Source organism: Thunnus thynnus, chromosome 12, assembly GCF_963924715.1.
Source record: "Thunnus thynnus chromosome 12, fThuThy2.1, whole genome shotgun sequence".
Classification (NCBI taxonomy): domain Eukaryota; kingdom Metazoa; phylum Chordata; class Actinopteri; order Scombriformes; family Scombridae; genus Thunnus; species Thunnus thynnus.
This window is the reverse complement of record NC_089528.1, coordinates 7,454,692-7,472,956: the sequence shown is the minus strand read 5'-3', so window position 1 is coordinate 7,472,956 and position 18,265 is coordinate 7,454,692. Positions and strand designations below refer to the sequence as shown.

Below are 18,265 nucleotides of genomic sequence, written 5' to 3'. Positions count from 1 at the left end.
TTTTTCAGCTCACTGCAAGCAGTTAACTGGAGTGAGATGTGACCAAACAAGGTTTGAACATTGCGACAGGATGTGACGGGCAGACCTGATGAGTTATGGGAAGCTGATTTTATTTGTCACATTTTTGACAGATATTATCTGGAGCCAAGGGGAATTTTGTAAATAAATTGAACCAATGAATTTTCCAGTGAGACTGCCAGTTCACTGATGCGCATAGTCACAGTGCTGTGGTCTGTTGGCAGCACTGGTGTTGGGCTTGATGGCTCAAACACATCCTTCCCTGCCTTCAGAATTACTTCTTGGTATTTTGCCAGCTCACAGTGGGATAGAGGGGTATGGCAACAAAGTTCCCCTGCTGGAATCAAACAGTTATACCACCAAGCCGCCAGTCATCCATCCTTCGTCATCTTGCTGTCATTTTTGCACTCTCTGTTGCTAACATGGAAAAAAACTTGTAGAGAATGAAATTATCACTTGAAATGAACAAAACAAACTATTTTCATACAAGTAACTTTGTGGCATTTTGAACAGAATGATGCACTGACTTGCTAGACATTTCTCTCTCTCTGTGTTGTTGACTAATTATTCTCATTTAATGTGAACACAACATCAGCTGCACATCTTGGTACCAGCAGACATCATGAGTCACAAAGCAAGTCATTAAAGATTAATTAAAAGTTTGAATTTATTTTGACTCAACTTCCAGAGCTTCAATATTTGTCATGTATTTTCAGTTTTTTTATGTACACCAGTTTGGTCTGTAATGTGATATGCTTATCATATTTTATGTTTTTGAGCATTATTGTTTTGAACATCAGAGTTACCAGCTTTGCAGTTTCCTACAGATTAATTTTAAACTAATTTATCTTCTGTCACATGTTGCTGCAATGTAGTTATATAAACCCAGAGTACTGGAGTACAAGTCTTGCTTTCATTTGAAGTTTTATATTAGAATTAACTGAAATAAATCCTCATGAAAACTAATGTTAAAGCTAGTTAACCATTCCTTTCATAAGATAGGGTGATCTCAGGTAAATAAGGACATCAGGTACAATGGGACATATAAGCTTTGAGGCACTGTGCTCTTTAAATATTAGCAGCCAGTCATCGAAAAGGTCTTTGAAATGTTGCTACAACACTACTTAACATAAAACAATTCTTTTGATTGGTCTGTGGTACCCAGGAAGTGTGTGGCAAAACCATGCAGGACGTCAAGTCAGGCAAATTGTTTGGGAAGCACTGTGATATATCGAATTTTACTTTTGCATAATATGGGTGCTAAACCAAAAAACAGACTATTTAACAATCTGCAGCACTGTATTATGATGAAGTCTTTTATGAAGTGTTATAATTTTAATAGACATATTTGCTGAATATACATTGTTTTTTCATAAATAAGCATTTGAAGCACTCGCCCATTTTATCAAACACTGTTTGGACAAGAATTTAAGCTTAATTGGGACACTTATTTGAGTGTTAATATTTGCAATAAGATTGTGTGTAATCAGTTATTATAGGCATTTTCTTGTATTATTTTGACCTTGTCACACATTTTGCCTTGCACAGATACACAATACACTAGGCTAATGTACATTAGTCTAAGCTAATGTAGTAATAACAGTTGATCAGAGTTAGCTAGCTCTGAAAAGTTTAGTAGCCTAAAACTAACATTTTGTGAAACTATTTATTACAGACATGGCACCAAGGAGAGAGACAGGGAAGAAAAGACAGAGAGAGAATGTCAAGGTAAAATACAATCAGTGGAGAGGGGACATGATGGAGGGTGCCATTAAAGAATATAGGGAGGCAGTGGAGGCAAGGCAGAATCCCAAACTAAGAATCTTAGCAAGGGCATGGAATGTGCCAAAGTCTACTTTGGAAAGAAGGGTCAATGGGAAGATAAGTGGCTCCAAAGTGGCTTGGTTTCCCCCTGGGCAAGAAAGATATTCAACAGCTTGGCTTTAGCTTTGCCAAAACCAATGGCATTAAATGCTTTTCAGAAGCCAAGGGTTCAGCCAGGTACAACTGGTTTAACAATTTTATGAAACATCACAAATAGCTGAGGATCAAAAAACTCGGGCACTGTCTGCAGCAAGGGCTGCAGGCCTGAATCCAGAGGTGGTGGGAAAATGGTTTGAGGAGTATGAAGCTCTGCTCACAGAGCTAAATATCATGGACGTTCCTTCACATCTGTGGAACTGCGACGAATCGGGACTACAAGACCAGTTCTGCGTCACGTGAGTGGTTTGGGAAGTGGGGAAACAGTGTGTGGAAATAATGGGTGGGGAGAAGGGAAAAATCACAACGGTGCTGGCAGCATTCAGTGCAGGGCCAGTACAGCCGCACACTTGTCATTTGCAAAGGAAAAGAGCTGAGGATGGAATGGATGTATGGGTGCCCACGTCATATGATTGCCAGTGTCTCAGAGAATGGCTGGATAAACAGCAAACACTTCATTGAGTGGGGTAAGCTGTTCGTGGCAGAGTTGCTGAAGAACAACCTCAGACCTCATGTCCTCCTAGTTGATGGCCACAGCAGCCATGTCTATAACATGCCTTTCCTCCAGCTGATGAAAAACAACGTTTACGTCATATGTGATCCATCCCACATAACATATGTTCTGCAGCCAGCCGACAAGGCTCTTTTCAGGCTGGCCTCAGTGGAATGGGAATGTTTCCCCTGAACAAAACATTGTCCCTGCTGAGGTCTATGCTCCAAGTCTCACCACAAAGTCATTTGCTGCCATCACATGCTGTGCCACCCTCATGTGCCATACCATCCTCACCCGCTGTGCCACTCACACATTCTGTGCTACCCTCATGTGCCATGCCACCCTCACACACATTGCCACCCTTACATGCTGTACCACCCTCACACGCCATGCCACCCTCACATGCAGTGCCACCCTCACGTACCATGCCATCCTCACCCACTGTGCCACCCTTACCCACCATGTCACTCCCACAAGCCGCGTGACCCTCACACGCTGCAACAACTTTCAGCATGGAAGATCTGGGTGCAGAAGAAGTCAACATGTCAACAAGTCAACAACCGTCCTCCGCTTCACCCCAATGCTGGAGGACCCAACCACCTGTCGGGATGATGAGCTACCATCAGCCTCTACGGTGGGTAGCCAGAATAACCTTTAAAATATTACCCAATGTGGGCAAGAACACTAAAAACCATTGGTATGGTCCTTTAATTACTTATCTATCACTGTACCCTGTCACTTACCTGTATACATCACCTAAGTCAACCTTCTGTCTTCTGTCCCTTGATTCCCCTCAGGCCAAGCCAGTGACATTCATCGACCTGATTTCCATTCCAAAGAGAGAGAGAGCGAGAGAGAGGGAGGGATTTGAAAGAGGGCTAAACTCCCCAGCTACTGACTTACCAGCAAAGAGCATTTCAAATGTTTCTTCAAAAACAAACAAGAAGCCAACAAAGGCTGAGCAAGCAGCCAAAAAGCCAGACCTGCAGTTACCCCTGTAAGATCTGTAGGAGAATGTATGGGGACAAAAGTGACCCCAAGGTGACAGGGGAGAGGATTAGCAGCCTTTGCTGGTTCCATGAGAGCTGTGGGGAGTAGGCTACACACAGTAAGCCTATGAGTGGTTTCATAACCAGTATTCTGGCTTGTGTCACTGGGCTGTTCAGCCCTTTTACGTTTTAACAATTAAAACTAAAACCCAAATAACATCGATGAAGGTGTAGTGGTTTAGTAGGATGAAATATGATGAACATGAAATATGAAACATTTAAGAGGCTGTGTTAAGGATTAAGGTTAATTAATTTGTTAATTATTTTTGTATTCATACAACACCGGATTCCCTATTTTTGTCTGTTCAGCCCTTCTATTACTATGTTCAATTGTGCTATGTAGCCTACAATATGTTCAAATAAAAAAAATATTTGAACTGAAATGAATGTCCCACTTTACCTTACCATCTGTCCCATTTTACCTGAACATGCCAACAATGTGAGAGACGGGGTCTTCGTGTGTTTGAAGGTCTGTAGTATACTATATATATATAAGTATACTTTACAACATAATTTCAAAATAGAACTATTGCAGGGATCTGTGATAACATATAAAAACATCATTGGAGTGAGTAACCAGCTTTTTTGATGGTCTCCTGATAATTCTACCAAAAAGTGTCCCACATTACCTGATTCCAAACCACCAGTGAAAACATTAAATATTACACATCACCATGAATGCTGTTTTTTTTTTAAAAACTGGTCTTTCTTTTTCAATAATAACATCTTATGCTGTTTTATTTGAGATAATGTGGGCACAATTTCACCTCATTCCTTTGTACAAAAACTGGCAACACTTCGAAGAGGCGTCACTCTGCCTCCCTCTGGCGGCCGCTTCTCATTATGAGAGCAAAAACTGATTTCCTGCCGTCGAACCTGAACTGAAAGACCAGCGCGGTGTTTGCCAAAGGCACGTATTTGAACGAACCTGTGCATCTGGGCCAACGTTTACGCTGGATGAAGGAAGTGGCACATTTTCCTTCACCGCTAGCATCCCTCCCTCCACCCCCAACCCAACCCATAGGAGGATCACTCCATACTGACTCAAGGACGCGCCCCCCAAGGCACACTTTGCAGGAGAGAGAGAGAAAGGGAGAGAGAGAGAGAAAGAGAGAGAGAGAGAGAGAGAGAGAGAGATGCAGGTATTAACTGGAGGTGGGGAGGGTAGCGCAGTCGTTGCTGACCGTTGGGACACCAAATGGACAGGAGGGGATGTGTTGTTGTGCTGATGGCTTTCTTTCATCTCCTTCCTTTATGAACTCGACTCTTAATCCAAGCGGTGACGCAGGTGTATCCTCCTTATCCACCCTCCGGTGTACTACTACCACCTATCCTAAATTTCCATGCGCCGCACCTTTCCTTTCAAGTCACCAGAGGGGGATTTTACGCGCCGTAGTGGGAAGAATAACATCATGTTAAATGAAATCCGGTGCGTCTTTTTTGTGCGCCGTCTGGTCCTGCCATTGTGAAATGTGATGCAGGGTCTGCAGCCAGCACAGATGACTTGAACCGGGCGGCACAGGCGGTTGCAACTACAGCACTTATTTCAGAAAGAGAAGACTTATCGAAAACCATGACTGACCAGGTAAGGCGACACATATTTTCCACCTCCCGCTTTAACCCACCTCGTGCGCGCTCTGCACAATAGCCATAGACTACACACACACACAAACACACACCCCAGGTAGGCTACACACCCCCTCTAATCTTATTTAGTGAATGGCACGAGATCTAATCACTGATTTTTCTGCAACCAACACTTAATTCAACAGTCTGGTTCTGTCTTTGTGTTGGGGGGAATTCACTTTATCATTTGTAGCTTTTTAAATCTTTACTCTCATATGATTTTTGTCAAATGTTATTACATGTGTCTACTTAATATTGACTTTATAGTAACCCATATGTGCCTTATATTTTCATATAGGATTTTCTACCACAGTCCATATTTTCTTAGTAGTTGTGAGATAGTTCAAGGTTTTGCTGTGATATTTGTGCAGTATTGATTATTACAAGATTCTGAAGGGTGTTCGACCAATCGATCTGTTTCTCTCCCTCTTGGTGGACCATTTAATTCCTCATAGATTATATCATAAATAGAATGATAATGAGGCGCACAGTAAGAATCCTTTAGAAGAAAACAAAAGTACACCAGACATAACTAGACTGCAGCTTGTAGGGGAGGAGGAGTAAGTGTAACTGGGCAGTAACGACGGAAGGATAAAAACATTGCCTGTATTATTAATTTTGTATTGTGCACCGTTGTTTGCCCTAGTTTCTCGACAGCCTGGTGAGAGAGGGAGATTAACCCCTGACACACTGGCTCAGCCCGCGGTCAGAGTTTCCGGTCTCTGCATGTATAGCTCCCCTGAGCGCCGCCGACAATAGAAGCCATGCTTAATTGATTAGGTTGTTCAATTAACCTAACTGAGCTACCTAAACGAGCCTCTGTGAATGGTGTGTGTGTGTGTGTGTGTGTGTGTGTGTGTGTGCGTGCGTGTGTTTGTGTGTTTGTGCCAACAGCTATATGACTGTGTCACAAGCAGCCACACCTCAACTGCATACATTATATAAAAAAGTACCATAATAATCTGCTATATAATAGGCTATATCCTACTGTACTATACAACAAAACAACACTGCATTACATCTATATCACAATACACATTACACAACACTACACCATACTTACTTACAATACCATATAACGCTACATTACATACTATACTATACTATACTATACTACACTATACTATACTATACTATACAACAACACTATCTATATCATATTACATCACATTACACAACATTACACCGTACTTACATACTTAATATACATTTTTTTTGTACTATAGAACAAAACAATACATTACACCACTCTACATTTTACTGTTCTATGCAACAACAGATTACACAACATTATACTTCACTATACCACATTACACTACTTTACACTATACTGTAGTATACTAAACTATACAACTACAAAACAATACATGACATAGCACAATTCTAAACTATATTTCAGCAGATCACATTACACAGCACTACACCATACTTTACTTCAATACATACACTAGATTACACTACACAGTAATATACTGTACATTACACAACAGCATACTATACTACACTACACTACACAATTTTACACTATACTATACTGTACTATACTATATTATACAATACAATACCATACAACAATACATTACACAGAACTATACTAAATGATATTACAGCACATCACATACTATACTATACTATCTACACTATCTATATCACAAAACATCACATTACACAACACTACCGTACTTTACTTTAATACACTACAATACAGTACACATCACTACACTAAACTATATTACAGCATGACACATTATACTGTACTATACCATACTATACTATACATTGCACAACACTACACTAAACTATTTTACAGTACCTCACATTACACAACACTATACATTCTATACACTATACTATACTAATTATGTTATACCACTGAATACTGAACTAGACAATAGTATGCTATATGATATCACATTATATACATTACATACTGTACTTTATTGTGCTATACTACTATACTATACTGTACCAAACTAAATCACACTATATTCTACACTACATTACACTACAAACATCTATACTATACTATGCCAAATTAAATTACACTATACTGTACTGGATTACTATACATGTTTACTTCTGAAGTATACCATCATTGTATATATTCTACAGTATATTTTAGAACTTATATTCTACTAAGCAAATTATATTTAAAACAAATTATGAAAACAAAGCAAAACCATGAAATGTTATGCTATAGGAGACAAAGTACAGTAGAGTCCAATACAGTCTAATGCAATCCGATACAACAGTCCTGCAGTAAATCCTAATTTTGTAACATTTATAATCCTAAATCGTTGCTGACACTGTGTCAGAGAGGTGTTAATTCAGTTTGTTGTATTTGCGATACTTTTACTTTGCTGTAGTGGTGAATTGGATTGCGTTATATTCTAATGTGTTCCTGTTATTGTCTCTACCTCCTTTAATTAAGTGCCAATACTGTACTTAGCTTTGCCACAGGCAGACGCTGAGCTACAGACACACAGGGGCTCTGCTGGAACTAGATTAATTGCTGTATTAATATTGATGAGGGTCCTCTCTGCTCGACCTGCTGTGGCTGCACACACACACACTATTATGCACATGTCTGCACGCACACACAATCACACACACACACATACACACAATTTTCTCAGCCAAACTACTATTCTGAAGAAAACTGCTGACAAACTCCCTTGCAGCTTTCCCTTTTGAAATAACTGTGGTTAGAGATCAAGACTTTATGTTTCTGACCTATTTTTGTGTGAATTCATGCTGCACTCGCTATGTACACACTGTACAGTATAGAGCCACCTGACCGCACATATGCCCTTATTACACACAGCTGCACAGCCTCTTTTCCTCTGCTCCTCCCTTGTGTTTTCTCTCCATACATCCTCCATGTCTTTCTCTTGTCTTCCTCTCTCTGTATGTGCCCTTATCAAGCTGCTGTCTTTTAGCATCCACTTATCTTCTGCTAGTCTTTCAGCAGCTTCTCCTGTCCTGTGTCTTCCTCATTTCATTGCTGCCCCCCCCCAGGTTTCCCTTTGACACGCTCTGCGTCTTCATCAGCATCTCTCGCTCCCTGCCACTTATCTGTCTCACCTCCATTGTTAACACCTCCCTCCTTTCCTCCACTCATAGACACACAGAGTGGAAACACCCTTCCCCCATTCTCCAGTGATAACATTCACCAAAATAGACAGTGTTACAGGTAGATCTGGAGGTCTACCTCAATTTTAAAGCCAGAAAAGTACTCTAGGCAGCGCCATATACTGTATGTCATGCAACAGCAGCTCCTTTCTATACATACACATGTCTTTTTTCTTCTGTATCAATTTCATTCTAGTACAGTATGTTTCTCACCACGGCGCCTCCCCTCCGCCGAGGAAGCACACCCCTGCCTGTCAAACACCAGCTGCGAAGGGAAGAGGCCGTATCCGAGGACTGCGATTGGATCCCAGGCTTGGAGGAGCCTGCCATGTTGCCTATCAGTGACCCATCTGTGCCTCGGGATGAGTCCTTCAGCCAATCGGCAGCCACCCAGGCGGTTTACCACAGCCACAGTGGGGCATTGAGAATAGTGCTGCTGGGACAGAATGGCGTGGGCAAGTCGTCGCTGGCCTTATCTCTGGCCGGGCAGTCGGACAGATCCCTCTCTATAGACTCTGAGACACAAGCTTGTGGTAATGCCTCATACACGAGTTGACTGAGAGTGTGTGTGTATGTGTGCATCAGTGTTAAGAATGGGGGACCGTCTTAAATCATTTTCAAGGTTTAATGTTTGAAAAGCTCAATTCAGACACTGGGTGTGGAGCTGAAATGGTCACAATTCTCGGAAGATCTACAGTATGCTCATAAATTCTGGTCCCTTTTGTCATTCAGCCTCAAAGGAGAATCCACCCAAACCCCGATTTTAGACTTCACACCTTTTCCCTTCCAATGTATTTTAAAGAAATTGTGTGACAGTTTGGGAAATACTCATATACTTTCTTGCTGAGAGATCTTGATACCAGTCTCATGTCTTTACAGTAAATATGAAGCGACCGCCAGCAGCCGGTTAGCATAACTTAGCACAAAGACTTGAAGCAGGGGGAAAACAGCTAGCCTGGCTCTGTTCAAAGGTAAAAAAATCTGCCTACCAGCAACTCTAAAGCTAGCTAATTAACACATTTTATCTTGTTTGTTTAATTTATACAAAAATCGAAGAAGGTTGCCATTTTAGGGGAGGTTATGTTCCAGACTAGCTGTTTCCCTTTGTTTCCAGTCTTTATGCTAAGCTAGCTGTTGGCTGCAGCCACATATTTATACAGACATGCAAGTGGTATCATATCATCATATTTAACTGTTGGCAAGAAATGGGATAAAAGAACAGCTCCTTTCAGGTTTCACTTTGGGTGTATTTTCCCTTTAAATGCTGCTAAAAACAGGCTTGATCTCCGTTTCCCTCTGCTGTGGTCAGTCAGTAGGTGTGTCTCTAAACAGAGGTCACTGCAACACTGATAATCAGCCCTCAACCATTCAATCAATCAGTCAGTGTCACTGAGAGGCAGCTACTCATCCCTCTGCATAATGCTGACTTGCCCCAGAGTCACACCATACAGTATTCATTACTGTCCGTGTAGTACATTCGGATTCATGCATCATAAATGGATAGAAAAAGCACTTTCATCTAAAGAGCATGTACACAATGTCATGATTCAGCTCTCACTCTGAATGACAATTGTATGTGCTGGATTATTCTATGAGCTACACGGCGAAATAGCAAAGTGTAAAAAAACAAAACAAAACAAAAAAAACCACACCATTCAACACCCACTCAATTAACACTTTGAGGTAGTTACGAACACAGATGCTCCAGCACCATATTAGCTCCATAAGTGGAAGGACACCTCATTAATCAATACGTGTCCTCAGCAAGTAATCACCTGTAAAAGACAGCACTGATTAGGACCAGGAGATTTGTTGCACTTGTACCTTATAATAGACATGTCATTCATTATGGGTTTTCCAATCTCTTCCAAGGATTTTTGGATTGATGTGTACTTTAAAAGCTGCCGTATAATTATAGGTAGTGTGTTTTCGTTGTAATGATAGTAAGCTCATGGTTCAGTACAACACACCCATTGTACTGAACTACAGATAATTTTGAATAAATCTCACATAAACCGTACTGCTAACGTAAATAAAGAGCACCAAAATCTGCCAACAAACGCAATATTTACCTCTGTTTGCTTAGCTCCATTTTCTTAGAACTACAGTGTCCAAAGTCTGTCAGACAGAGAAGCCCCTATAGGTGATCCAGATGGCGGAGTAGAACTCCCTCTGCTCAAACTCCCCTATCTTTGTTGCAGCAAAACCTTTTGATAAGACTGCTTTCAAATCTTTCAAACTTGTAAAAAGAATTATAACTTCTGTCTGCCTAGAATATTATAATGTTGATGCAATCACGCAATTTCAAAACCAAAGAGATGGCTGACAAACCACTGATGGATGATGATGAGACTACTGCATGCCAGCTGACAGTGGCCTTTCTGAAATCTACCTTGAAAAAACCCTTCAGTCAAGCTGAGAAGAATTCCAAAGAAAGATTTGAACATATAGAAAGTCAACTGAGAACCATACAAGAGACCTATCCAAATATGGTGAAGATATCAAGACTCAGTGCTCAGTCACCTCAACACTGCAGGTACGGATCAAGAATGCTGAAGAAACCACATTGCAACACAGCAAAACACTAGACCAGCTTGAAAACAAGTTGGTATCTCTTGAGGACAGAAGCAGATGAGACAACCTGCACTTCATCTACTTAAAATTGGGAGAGGAGAACACTCATGGAAGTTGCCAGCCACACTGTTTGATTCACACCGGACTACAGTGACTGTACTACCGGGCAGAGACGTCCCTGCTACCCAGTCATGAACTGGACTCAGGGTCTGGGTTTCGAAACTTTCTTGCTGTAACAAGTCTGGAACCAAAGTCTGTTCCCCCCTCGAATAATGTTCCCCTCGTGTTAGAATTTCCCATAGCACCACCTCCACAGTTGGGGTTAGGACTTAGGTTATGGTTAGGCATAGCAGAGATGACTAGTTGGGGTTAAGGTAAGCTTGGGGTCAGGATAAGCACCTCAGAAGACGACTGGTTGGGATTAGGGATAAGGTTGGGTGCAGGTTAAGAAAACAGGAAACGCATATTGACAGGAAAACAGACTTTGACACAACACCGGCTGTCATCAAACTGGTCCACAGTGCTGAGCAGCATCTTTTCACTGACCTTCAAACTCATACTCTACACATCTGCCGCAACTGCTTACACTCTGTGATTTATTATCTATTTGCTTATTTATTTTCTAAGCAAAGATATGCATTTATGTTTGATATCCAGTACTTAGGTTTTTCCTGATTTAGTTCAGACCTATCTGAGTATTACCAATAGGCAAGATGTTTTTGTTTGTTTGTTATTTGTTCTTTTTATTCTGCCTTGAGGCTCAGTGGTTTGGCCCTTTTTTGTTTTTGCTCAACTCTATCTCACTCAAATAAGAGACTACCTTAAGGGGAAAGGAGTGAGGTTGTCTTTTTCCCTTTCCAGATTGTCTTTTTCACAGTCACAATTATTTTTTGTGGAGTTGGGGATGGGTATAAGAGGAGGCCGCTAGTTCTTCTATTTGAATTCCCATCACTGATATTATTAATTTGGGGGTGGGGATGTAATTCGGGCATGGTGGCATTGGATGTGGGAAAGGGTTTTATGGAATTATCTTATTTCTCTTTATTAAACAACTGTAGTTATTTTTTGAGCATCACTTGGTAGCACCGCTCTTTCTTCTTTACATTCATGACTAGCGCTAGCAACAGTACTATCTTGGAATGGACAAGGTCTAAATATCCCCCAGAAACAAATAAGCATCATGGATTTCCTATGGAGAAAAAAAAGTAGAGGTGGCCTTTTTTCAAGAAACATATTTATTGGAAAAGGATTTTAGCAGATGCAGAATAGATTCTACCGTTATTGCATCTTCTACAAATATGAAATACAACAGAGGTGTAGTAATCCCTGTCAAATGTACCTGTCAACATACGGATCTGGGATCTGGGAGAGATACTGAATGTAGAGTTGCTTATGTAAAAACAGTAGTAAATGGGAGAAAAATAGCATTTCTCTCTGTATATGCACCGAATGTATCTGGTGCTGAAGTCTATAACTACTTAACTAATACAATACTTGAATTATCTGAATTTGCTCTAATAATAGGGGTGACTTTAAGTCTGGGTACCCTTATTGGACAGAACTGGGATCACAGAGTCAAGAGAACAACGTCCAGTATCTCATGCATTAATGAGATGGGCTATAGATTGCTCTGTGTTAGATGCTTGGCTGACTTCACACCCCTTAGGAGAGAATTTACCTGTTTCTCTTCACAAAATCAATCTTTTTCTCGTATTCACTACATTTTTATTTCTCAACAGCCGTATAAGGTTTCAGATCTTGATTTGCTCCCCATGTCACTCTCAGATCACAGAGCTGTGACAGGTGAAATAACTATTCTCTCTATTCTCTCTACTAAAATGTGCAGCATGTTGGCATTTCAACTCCACACTACTGCAGAATGAAACCTTAAAAGAAATGAAAGGAAAATTGGATGAATTTATTGCAATTAAAACAACATCAGTGAATGATTCTGATGTTCTGTTGGACGCATTGAAGGGATTCATCAGGGATAAAACAATTGGGTTTGTTTCCATTCTATAAAAATTCAGATTGCAGCATATTCAGAAATTGGAAAAAGATGTTGTGAAGTAGAAAACATTATGGCCTTGAATGTTACACAACAAAGCTAGTGCTTAAGAGGGAGTTACTCAGCAAAAACCTCAATGATTTACTCAGACATAGAGCAGACATCCTTATGCATAGAGCTAAGCAAAATTATTATCTAAATAGTGCACAACCAAGCCATTTACAAGCACTGAAACTGAAAACCAGCGAAAGACTAGCAAATAAAACCTTTATTAAATCCATCACTGTTAAATTGTGTACCAACCCAATAGAAATCAATGATAACTTTGGTGCATTCTCCTCCTCTCTATATACGTCAGAGATAAAGTGGTCAAGAGAGTTCGCCAGCGGCTCTATTCTTTGAAGAGACTGAGGAAGTTCGGCATGAACACCAGCATCCTCACTAATGTCTACAGGTACACCATCGAGAGCTTGCTGAAGGGCTGCATCACAGTCTGGTACAGGAACTGCTCTGCCCACAATTACCCAAATCACTACAGAGAGTGGTAGACATGGCACAGCACATTACTGGCAACAGACTCCACGCCATTCAGGATATCTTCCGCCAACAGTGCCTTCGGAAGGCATACAGCATCATCAAGGACCACATCCACCCAGCACACAGTCTGTTCTCCTTGTAACCGTCTGGCAGACGATACAGGAGCACGGCCGCATGTACCACCAGACTTAAGAACAGTTTTACCACTGGGCCATCAGACTTCTCAATATTTAGCTCTCTGCAAGAAAGTGAATAAAAGACTGGCAAACTATTCCTTTAAGGTTCCCCTTTGGGTGTATTTTCCCTCGTCTTAGCGACCCTTTTTTTTTTTTTTTTTAAAGTTTACATCTTAAGTTGGAACAAATAGGCTTGGGGCTGCGAACCTCAGGTCAGGTAGGGAAGTTAGGAAGTATTCAGAGATGGACTAATGCATTGTTGGTTTTGGTGTTTTCATGGGATTTGTTGACATTACCAACATTACCAGCCTTATCTTTTAAAATGTAGAACAAAAAATGTGTAAATGTCTAAATAACATGTCTTTATTAGGATGAAGAGTAAATGTCTGAAATTGGTTAAAATAACATTCTTCAAACACTCAAACACATCAACTGGCCACAAACCCCATTTTAAACATCTTCTCACATGATTTTAGGTTTCTAGAGTAGGTCAAGGACATTTTCTAAGACTTAGATGAACTTGTTAACATTTTCAGCTGTTGAGACCACTGCTGTTTCACTTTAGTTAATACTGTGATGCATTTATGCTCCACAATGCATACTGTCACAGTAACCCCTAGTAAACCCTGGCATTGTCATACACTGTATGCTGAGGTGTTTATCTTACATTTACATGGGTATTTGCTTGCAGGTGAGGGCTACGAGTGCACAGTGACAGTTGACGACGAGGACAGCAAAGTCATAATTTTCGACAACTGGAAACAGGTGAGTTACTGACTTTCAGCTTCACACTTCAGTCAGTCTGTCTTGTTTATCTCGTACGGTTCGCCCAGCTTCCTGTGTTTTTGTGCTCCAGTGACCTCTTTCTCTCTAAACCATTGTTCACTTCGTGCTGATCCAATCCAACCCTGTGGCAGTGATTTTTAGTTGGAAAAACTGAGGACTGAAAAAAGCAGGCAGCGGCAGAGAGGAGGAACAGCTTGTCAAAAAGCTCCTCGTGACACTGAGGACATTATGCAAAATCAGGCATGCAGTCATTAATGCCTATTAATGATGTGATGGAACAGTAGAACACTCTAATTAGTGTGTAGGGTAGATCATCCCTGATGCATCCTATTCCAGATGTCCACTCGGCCTTCAGGGGCTCCCCCCTCAAGGGTAAATTATTCACACACAGCTACATTTAACTCGGGGGAACTTCACTGAAAGCAAGCTCATCTCTTCACTTCCTCACTTTTTCGGCAAGTGTTCCCCTCTCACTTTCACCCCCAATTTTGTTGCCCATCCTTCTGGCGGCTTTCATCATCTCCAAATCTCCCCATCCATTCACTCCCTCTCTGCTTTTTTTTGTGTGTATGTGTGGAGCTTGCTTGCCTCCTCCACCAACCCTTTTCTGCTGTGGTTAAATCTCGCTGAAAGTTAATTACATTTGTTATTCTGTGCGTGTTAATACAAGGCAGGGCATTAAGGCTGAAGCAACAGACGCAGGCCAGCGGGAAGCTTGGAATAACTCCAGGGTCGTCAGCAGTGGGGGGAGGCAGAGAGGACTGGACGGCGTCCCAAATCATCCGCCAATTCATGCTCATATTTTGTGCTTTTTTTTTTTCTGGTAATGCCTGTAGATAAAAGACATACACACACATACAAATATAACCCTTAACACTGAATCTCTTGCTCTCTCTCACACACACAAACACACAATCAGGTGTGCAGACAGATGTTGTCCAGCTGCCTGACACGTGTCGCTTCCTTGTAACCACCAGTGTTCCCACTCCAAGAGGCAGGGCTTCTGGTCTTGAGGCAAAGCTGCAAGTGTTCTCCATGGGGCACCCCAACCTACACCCAAGTTACCATAGCAACATGCACAGCCACACACATTCACACTCATGTACGCACATACTGTACAGGCTGATTTAATCACTCACTCACGCATAAGATCATGCTAGAACAGTCAGCATCCAACGCTGTTGGCTGTAGGGCTTCACGCGTTCTCTGGCCAGCCCAATCAGCGCCTCATGATTCCCCTGCAATACAAACTGCTAAAAAAGATGAAAAGCTGATACATTCATACTCGATTATTTCTTCAAGTACTCTCTTTGCTTGAGTCATAGCTGATTGACACATGAAGGTCAGGCTGGAGTTGTAATTCTCCTAACTGCAGTGCAGGGAGCGGCGCAAAACAAACCGCAGGTAGAGCTAACACATAAATATATAGACTGTGCAGACAGATGTGTGTGTGCGTGCACATGCAGCATCAACATGGTCAAACACAACAGCACACACGCACAGAAGGCTGAGAGTCTGCTCAGTCAGACACTGGGACGTTGCGAGTGTTGTTGACGTCACGGGGGTAGGATGGTTTAAATAAGTCATCTGTGTTCCCGAAATAGATACACTGGCACACTTGGCCTTGACCTAGCCAGCCCATGCTGTCCTCTGGCTTCAGACTGACATTGGTTCTGTGATGGATCTCTTTAACAGCCAATTGTGTTCTGTATATAAAGGAGAGATTGAGGTCACAGAAGGCCAGAGGACTCCTCTCGCCCTCTACCCTAATGTGTGTGTGTGAGAGTCTGAATTCATTTGAAGCTCGAGCCAGTGTAGGAGTTTGCATTATTATTTGATAGCTTGAAATTAAAATATTTATTGAAGACAACCAAAAGGTGCAGCCTGAGGCCTGGTAAAATATAGGCCGGTGATATATATGTGTAATTTGCTGCTGGACCGGATTGTTTATGTTAAAGCAAATTAGAGAAAAAGTCCAGGATGCAATTTGAAGAAGATAATTGCTGCTTGACCACATTCTTTCGCTTGATTATGAGGGAAGAAAACATTGTTCCACCATCCAGCGCATGCAGCAGAAATTGATTTTGGCCTCAAGCTTATTCTTAAAGTGTCTGGGGAGCTCCTTCCCTTGGCATTTTTCTCTTTCCTGTTTAGCTGTTCTGCAGCCTTATGAGAGTCGTTCTGGACTATTTACGCTCTCTCATTACTTACCCTAATCCACATAAACTATTATACCTTAACAGTTTTGTTTGTTTTAGTCTCCACTGGGAATCACTACTCATTTTATTTGTGTAGAATATTCTGTGTGAACCAAAATCAAGAGCTAGAAAAGCTCAGTTGAAGTCTGAGCTGCTGAATTGTATTTAAGGGATAAATATATAATATCAAACCTAGTACAATTTTAAATGGAGTTTTCTATGTCAGGTGGATTGCAGATTGAACAATCTCATAGTACTCATTTTCTGCTTGAAATCATCAGAAGTTTTATCTGCTAAGTCGTGACAGAATTGATTTTCTGGAAAGAAGTACACAGTTAACTTTGTTTTACTACAAAGAATCAATGTATTAATCCCAGAAGGAGCTATGATGGAAGATGTTTGGGCACAGACAGCAATTTAGCAACATGTTGTAAATTTTGCCACTAAAATATTTGGTCACATCAAAAAGATTTTTACTGACAGATTTGAACTGATGATACAGTTCATAAAGTTGTACTAATAATGCCTAACCCTAACAAAACAATACAAAAAATGTTTCATGTGTTTCTGCCTATGGTTTCTCTTGTTGCTCTGCTTTTCTATTTACTGGCCCTCTGTCTACTGTTCTTTTTAGTGTTCTTCTTTTCTGCTTCCTAATTTACTTTTTTTCCAGGACAAGCCAGGGTCATTACTGTCAGTGTCTAAGCTGTGAATGTAGTCACTATCATCACTGCGAGTCTGCTGTAGTACACAAATTAGACACAAACCTGGTAGAGTTAGCGTTCTCCTTAATACGTCCATGATGCTAACTCTGTCAGCTAGCTAGCCAGCTGTAGTAAACTGAATTCATCATTAATTCACATCAAAAATAATACATACAGTATTAAAATGATTTTGTCCTTTAACATTATCCGTTACTTCTAAAGTAGTTACAGTGACTTTGAGTCACTAAGAATATTAATTGTTGCCGATACATTATAGAATGAGTTTAGCACAAAATTCGTAAGATAGCATGGTAACTAAAAAAAATCAACTTTGTATCACGTTCAAACAAGATTAAAAAAATGTCTCTCAACCTAGCTGTCATTTGTAACATTGTAACATTCAACAGTGTAATGACATTCATTCTTGCTAATAAATGTTAGCATTAGCTGTGTAGTTGATGTCAGTAAGCTAGTTGCCTAGCATGACAGTTAATGCTCAAAACCAGCTTTTCATCAAGTTCAAATGAGATGAAAAAATTGCTCTCAACTTTGCTGTCATTTGTAACAGTGTCATTTACAATGGTTTTGATATAATCATCAATTTTTGGGGATTCAAAACTTCTGATTGTACACCATTTTCTGATGTATTCAGCTCTTTTAACCTCATGCTACAGAGCAGTGAGGCAACAGGTAAAGTCCATGTTTACTCTGAGTTCTGATTGGCTTCATGGTCAGAGCCTGGGAAACTTTTTTCAAATTATAGTGCCATTAATGCGTAAAACTAAAAATACAGCAAACAAACACAGAATGTTGACAACTTGTCAATAGTGCCATGTGAATAATACATTTTGAGACACTTAATTGTGTCCTGTAGGGAAATCCTCTTTTATCCCCCCTCTACAGGGAGGTCAGAGGTCAACCACAGCATCCCTGAAATTGGCAGGGATTCTGGGATTTGCTACACTTCAGCAGGGTGGAGGCTCC

The 18,265-nt window shown here is 40.8% G+C and overlaps 1 protein-coding gene across 1 annotated transcript in view; it reads left to right on the top strand.

Annotated features, from left to right (window-relative positions):
- Positions 1–4,329: 4,329 nt before the first annotated feature.
- Positions 4,330–18,265, top strand: part of rem2 (RAS (RAD and GEM)-like GTP binding 2) — a 32,069-nt gene continuing 18,133 nt past the window's right edge. Inside the window, exons 1-3 of the mRNA XM_067605033.1 lie at positions 4,330–5,125; positions 8,495–8,831; positions 14,285–14,358. Coding sequence (XP_067461134.1) covers positions 5,114–5,125; positions 8,495–8,831; positions 14,285–14,358 — 423 coding nt within the window. The 5' untranslated portion in view covers positions 4,330–5,113. The remainder of the gene's footprint in view (positions 5,126–8,494; positions 8,832–14,284; positions 14,359–18,265) is intronic.